Raw genomic sequence first — 5798 nt, 5'->3', positions numbered from 1 at the left:
CTTTAATTACTCAAATGCCAAATCTAATGCAACCATTGAGTCCGGAATGGTCAAAAATGGGGTAGGAGACCTCATCCTCAAGTTCAAAAGCCTTGGATGTATCAAAACAAAATCATAGGAGCTCGGGAGTACCAACCGCTTAAGTTGACAAAAGGCCTGGTGCGCTGGGTTCTGCTTATCCGAATCTGATGTCGTTTTTTCTGTCCATCTAGTTTTTCACAGTTACAATGATATATGAAGTCAAAGAAATCAAATACATAACTTTGCATTTCACATTTCCAGCTCACCCAGAAATGAAGAGTTTTGAGTCTTCCATTTTCCCATAATAGCAACATCTCCAAGAACTGATGACTAGCTTCGCTAGAACACATAAATGGGCTAAGTGATGTCAAAATATTACTTATTAGGCATATTAAAGTACTTCCTTTGGATGTTTTTACACTTACCAGTGTCTTGGTTGACGTCATATGTCAACCTGGTCGCTGGGATGTCAATTTGGTCACTGGATATCAACCTGGGCACTAGGTCATGAACTTCCTTCAATAAAACAGTCATAATTCACTCAATTTTTGATCCAATTGATGCGATTCAACTTACATTTTGAAGATAATTCTTACACTACAGACGTAGTTCTAAAATTATCATCATCAAAATTCACCCGAAGGGAGCTACGACAATAAGCTCTAGGTTACTCACAATAGGACTCGCGGATCTCTAAAAGATGGCCATCATCACCAAGAGCTAATTTTTACCGTTAGATCATCTTCAACTGTCAAAAACATCTTATTTGTATTTATTTTCCTATTTTTGTGGGCATCCTTCACCTATAAAAGGAGAGCTTCATAAGCTCATTTTTCACATTTAGAAAACTACTAAACAGATTTGAGCTTCTCTCTCTAGATTTTCTCTCTCTAGAATTTGGAGGTTCTTACACTTAGTCTATTACTGTAATTACCATCTCATGAGAAATAAAAACTCGAAGTAGACGTAGCTCCATTACTATCGCGATATAGGGAGTGAACTAGCATAAATATGCTGTGTCTCTCTTAATTACTTAAGTTCTTTTTTATTCTCGCCAATCTAGCAAGCGGGTGTGGCTTAGAAATTTAGTCTAGATTTTTGAGTCAATATTTTATGCCGGTAATGGAAGATCTAAACTTGTCAAAAATAACCATTTTTATTTCAAAATATCAAGTATTATATGTCAAATTAATAGGAACACCTGTTAAAGATCCTACTAAAAAACAAAATTAAAGTATTGAACAAAGTTCATTTTTTGAACCAAAACAATACAAAAGTAATGACAATACAGATGACATTATTTCTACAAAAAGGCACTTCTACGATTTTCATGGCAGCTTGAACACTTAGAAACTCAAACACTAGGAGTGGTATCATAGAAGCTCTCACTTTTGGGCAACTTTGTAAGGTAAGGCTGCTCATTTACTTCTCATATTTCTAACCTAGAAATTATTAATATTTCTTGTTCCAATTGATGAATTTTTCTCAACATGTCAGGAATCATAACATTGGCACAATCACACATAGGAGGATCGATCCTTTCCTAAAACTCACACCCACCGCTGTCAGCCAAGAAACATTCGCAAAGTACAATGAAGAAAAAACCAGGAAAGAAAAAGGAAAAAAGAAAGAGAAGAAGAGGACTCACGTGACCTAAAGGGCACTTTGCAAATCTTTTTCCTGGGTTCAAACTTGTCCATGAGGTGAAATTTTTTAGAATTTTAGGCTCCTCACAATCGTAACTCCTCCTTCGAACCATCACCATTTTCTTCTTCTTCGCACAATAATGGCACCTGATTTCTTTTTCTCTCTTCGACCCTATTTTCTCTTTGTTTTTGTTTATTTATTTCAATTTTTTTATTTTTATTTATTTATTTTTCTTAATTTTCATCTTAATCATAATGAGTAATGAAAATTAATTAGTCCCAGATCGGACATGGAGGGTGGCATATGACATGACAATGTTAACTTGGTGTCATGGAGGAGCCATCTGGCAAATAACAGAGCCAGACCAATGAAAGGTGTACAGAGCAAAATAATTTTGTAAATTGCAGAGTTCAACCCTAATCATTTCAGTCTAGGGGGTTGATTGTCCCAAACTCCAAAGTTCAAGGAGGTTGAGCGTTAATAACTCTAAAATAAATAGATACTCGAATAATTGAGATTTAAATTTTATATAATTTATATTTGCTCTATAAGCCACATAATTAAAATAAAACTGTAATGAATATGTTAAAAAAAAGGATAGTAGCGGCTAAACCACATGAACTTTACGGTTTGTAACAGTTAACCACAAAAATCGAAATTTTGGCGGCAAAACTACCTAAACTCCCATTCTATTTTGCTCTGTACACCTCCGTCCAAAAATTACAGTTAAGTGCCATGGTGGATTGTCCACATGTACACCCTTGTACACATGGCAAATGTTTAGTGGTCCACGTAATATTAGTTTTAAAAATAATTATAAATATTTAAAAAAAATTAAAAAATCAGAAAAAAAAATTTAATTTTTTTTCTTTTTACTTTTTTTAATTTACAAAAATAAAAAAAAAAATTTAACATTTTTTTTTCTTTTTCTGCAGAAACAGCCCGAGCCCTCTTTCTCTCTCTCTCGTCTCATCCCTTTACCCCACTCTCGGCCTAGTAAGAATCAAGGAACCAAGCAAATTTTTCAAAGAAATCTGTAGTAATTTAGAAAGGGTTTCAGCTTGATTTTTAGGAAAGATTGGAAGGAAGACTAAGGTAAAGCCCTAGACTCTTTTACGTTTTAGTTTTAGGAAGAAAAGCTTTGTTTTGACTTGTGTTTTGGGAATTTGTTTCTGTATGAGTTTGGGATTGTAGAGATTAATTTTAAAGCTTGATTATGATTGTTTAAGGTTGATTTTGGAGGCTTGTATCAGCTATTTTAGTTGGAACCAAGTTTTGAATTTTGGAAACTCAAAGTTTGGTCTCCAATGGTGATTTTGTTTCAGGAGGTTTATTGGTGCATTTAAGCTTTGAATAATGTTTAGAGCTTGTTTATATGGAGTTCTAGATAGTTTGAGCAAGTTTAGAACTTGTTTATAGGGAGATGAGGGAGAGAAAGAGGGCTGTTTTTGCAGAAAAAGAAGAAGAAAGAAGAAAGAAAAAGAAAAAAAAATAAAAATAAAAAAAATAAAAAAGAAAAAAATAATTTTTTTTGATCTTTTAATTTTTTTTAAATATTTATAATTATTTTTTAAAACTAATATTACGCGAACCACTAAAAATTTGGCACATGTACAAGGGTGTACACGTGGACAGTCCACCGTGGCACTTAACTGTAATTTTTGGACGGAGACGTACAGAGCAAAACGGAATGGGAGTTTAGGTAGTTTTGCCGCCAAAATTTCGGTTTTTGTGGTTAACTGTTACAAACCGTAAAGTTCAAGTGGTTTAGCTGCCAATATCCCTTAAAAAAATTACAAGACATTGGTTATGAGTTTTTATTAGTCAGTAATTATTTTAAAAGTATATATTTTTTAAGGGCATTACTATTGGAAAAAAATCACCTGTCCCCAATATGCTGTCTCCACCCTGTCCCACCAATTAATTACAGCCACCTCATTAATTTAATTTAATTATTTAATAAAAAATTATGTTAACCTTAACAGCTAAATTAACAGAGTTGATATTCTCTCTCCACATTAATGGCTAACTTTTCTCTTTCCATGAATATAAAAAGTTTTTTTTTAAAAAAACAAAGTCTTTTATTAATTAACTTTTCCTAAATTAACATTATGTATAGTTATATGAGTATATATAATTATTTATATTTACACTATTAAATTTTTTTAAGGATATTAATTAATTTTAAATAGACTTATATACATACATACTAATATTACGAATTTAATATACTTATATGTTTATATAAATTTCATCTTTAGTTTTTTTTCAAAAAAATCATAAAATATATTCATTTTTACAAATTACTAAGACTTTTTATATGATGTATTCATTTATGAAAAAAAACAAAATAATTATAATTTATAAAAACTAATTAATTAAATCCACACCACAATGATATAAAAAATATAATATGTTCTAAATAAACATTTCACATAATTATAATTATGAATTACATTTCAAACATATTAACTAATTTTAGTATTCTTGAAAAATTGTTTGTTTTCAAATAAATCTAGTAGATGCCTTCTCAGCCTGTACACATGAACAATTAAAATTTTATAAGAAATAAAATAAAATATATCATACATAATTAATTAAAATCAATACTTTCAAAAAAAGAAATCAATATACCTGTAAAAGTAATTCAGTCATGCTTGCTCTTACGTTTGAAATTTCAGGTGTATCATTAATCTGTAAAAAAAGATCATTATATATATAATATCATCTATATAAACATCACTCTTGATGAAAATAATATTTTAAAAAAATATATAAAATCTGTTACATGATTATGATTAAATGATGGTGCGGAGAATGACAAGTCTGATTGAGAGAGTGGTATATAACTATTGACTTGATCATTGTTGTTAAAGTCTTGTGAAACCTACAAGATAAAATATGTAATTTTTAATATTGTTTACATGATCAAAAATATAAACTGGTAAAAAGAAACCAAGAATAAGTACCTGTTTTGTAGATGAATTTTTTTTGGAAACTTTGGTCTTCTTCCGCATTTTTTCAAGAGCACTCTTTGGACGTGAAGAACTACCACGAACTCTCTTGTTATTTGATTTTATACCTTTTATTGTTGCATTAATTTCATTGGCTGTATGATTCTCCTCTTTGCTTTGAACTGTTTCTTCTTTCAAACATGCATCAACATCTTCTGAAAGTCTTTTAAAAACATCTCTTGCAAGTTTATAGGTTTTTTCAGTTGTTGATGCCCTTGTTACAATATGATTGTAAGACCTGGATAAATCTTGATAACGTAATGCCAAAGATACTTTAGGATCATCTCCTTGTCTTATCTCAGGTGTACTACTTGTAACTCCCATCTTTGCATACTTTGTCCACCTCTTTAAAATGTATTGAGATGGTATTTTCACAACATTATGAAATGAGAAAACCTTAAGGATATGTGAGCACAATATTCCTGCAAACTCAAACTTCTTGCAACTACATATCACCGTATTAACAGATGAGTCATATTTAACTATGTGGTGAAAATACTTACCATTTGGAGTAAGCTTATATTATGTAACCGCTCCTTGCTCAGTACGAAGTTCCATCGCACAGTTATAAGCCTTTGAAAACTCAACTTCAAACATTCTCAACACTGCAGGGGTGTATTCAGTTGCTGCATGATTCAAAATTTCAATTGGAAGTGATGGTGCTAAATTACGTTGGCTAACTTTAAAGTCTGCTTTTAACTCTTCATAACGACGATCATCGATCAACCTCTCAAAATGTTGAAAAAACTGCAACATAGTGTGTTGATAGCTAACATACTTTTTAAGTACATTATTCATGCTTTCACTTCGTTGAGTAGTAGTCATATTTGCACAAAAAGCCTCTCTTCCATATACCAAAGCCCATTTCTCCTTCAGTTTGAACTGTTGTGCCAACCATTCATTATTTTCAAGATTATATTTCCCAAGCATGTTCCCCCAAGCCTCAATGAATTCACATTCTTCATCATATTCATAAATGCAATTTCCAAAATCAGTTGCAAACTCACGAAATCTTTCAAAAACACTACTCAAGTGTTTTGCTGCATTTTGATACATATGCCAAATACATAAGCGATGACAAGTTTCTGGCCATTGGGATCTTAATGCTTTTGCCAT

At 31.3% G+C, this 5798-nt stretch overlaps 1 protein-coding gene across 1 annotated transcript; it reads right to left on the bottom strand.

Annotated features, from left to right (window-relative positions):
- Positions 1–4173: 4173 nt before the first annotated feature.
- LOC133039640 (protein FAR-RED IMPAIRED RESPONSE 1-like) lies at positions 4174–5798 on the bottom strand. Its single transcript, XM_061118545.1, has 5 exons — positions 5278–5798; positions 4638–5127; positions 4457–4555; positions 4303–4362; positions 4174–4203 (listed from the first exon to the last, which is right to left on the bottom strand). The coding sequence occupies exons 1-5, from the start codon at positions 5796–5798 to the stop codon at positions 4174–4176; spliced, it is 1200 nt and encodes a 399-aa protein (XP_060974528.1).

This window comes from Cannabis sativa, chromosome 7, assembly GCF_029168945.1.
Source record: "Cannabis sativa cultivar Pink pepper isolate KNU-18-1 chromosome 7, ASM2916894v1, whole genome shotgun sequence".
NCBI classification, from domain to species: Eukaryota; Viridiplantae; Streptophyta; class Magnoliopsida; order Rosales; family Cannabaceae; genus Cannabis; species Cannabis sativa.
This window is presented reverse-complemented; position numbering and strand designations above follow the sequence as displayed.

What these genes read in the sequence shown, in the direction of transcription:
- LOC133039640 (XM_061118545.1), bottom strand. Translation starts at nt 5,798, where the DNA reads ATGGCAAAAGCATTAAGATCCCAATGGCCAGAAACTTGTCATCGCTTA. An exon ending in AAAATTCATCTACAAAACAG is followed by an intron (nt 4,556 to 4,637) that starts GTACTTATTCTT and finishes TTTATCTTGTAG; the next exon opens with GTTTCACAAGACTTTAACAA. An exon ending in CATCATTTAATCATAATCAT is followed by an intron (nt 4,363 to 4,456) that starts GTAACAGATTTT and finishes CTTTTTTTACAG; the next exon opens with ATTAATGATACACCTGAAAT.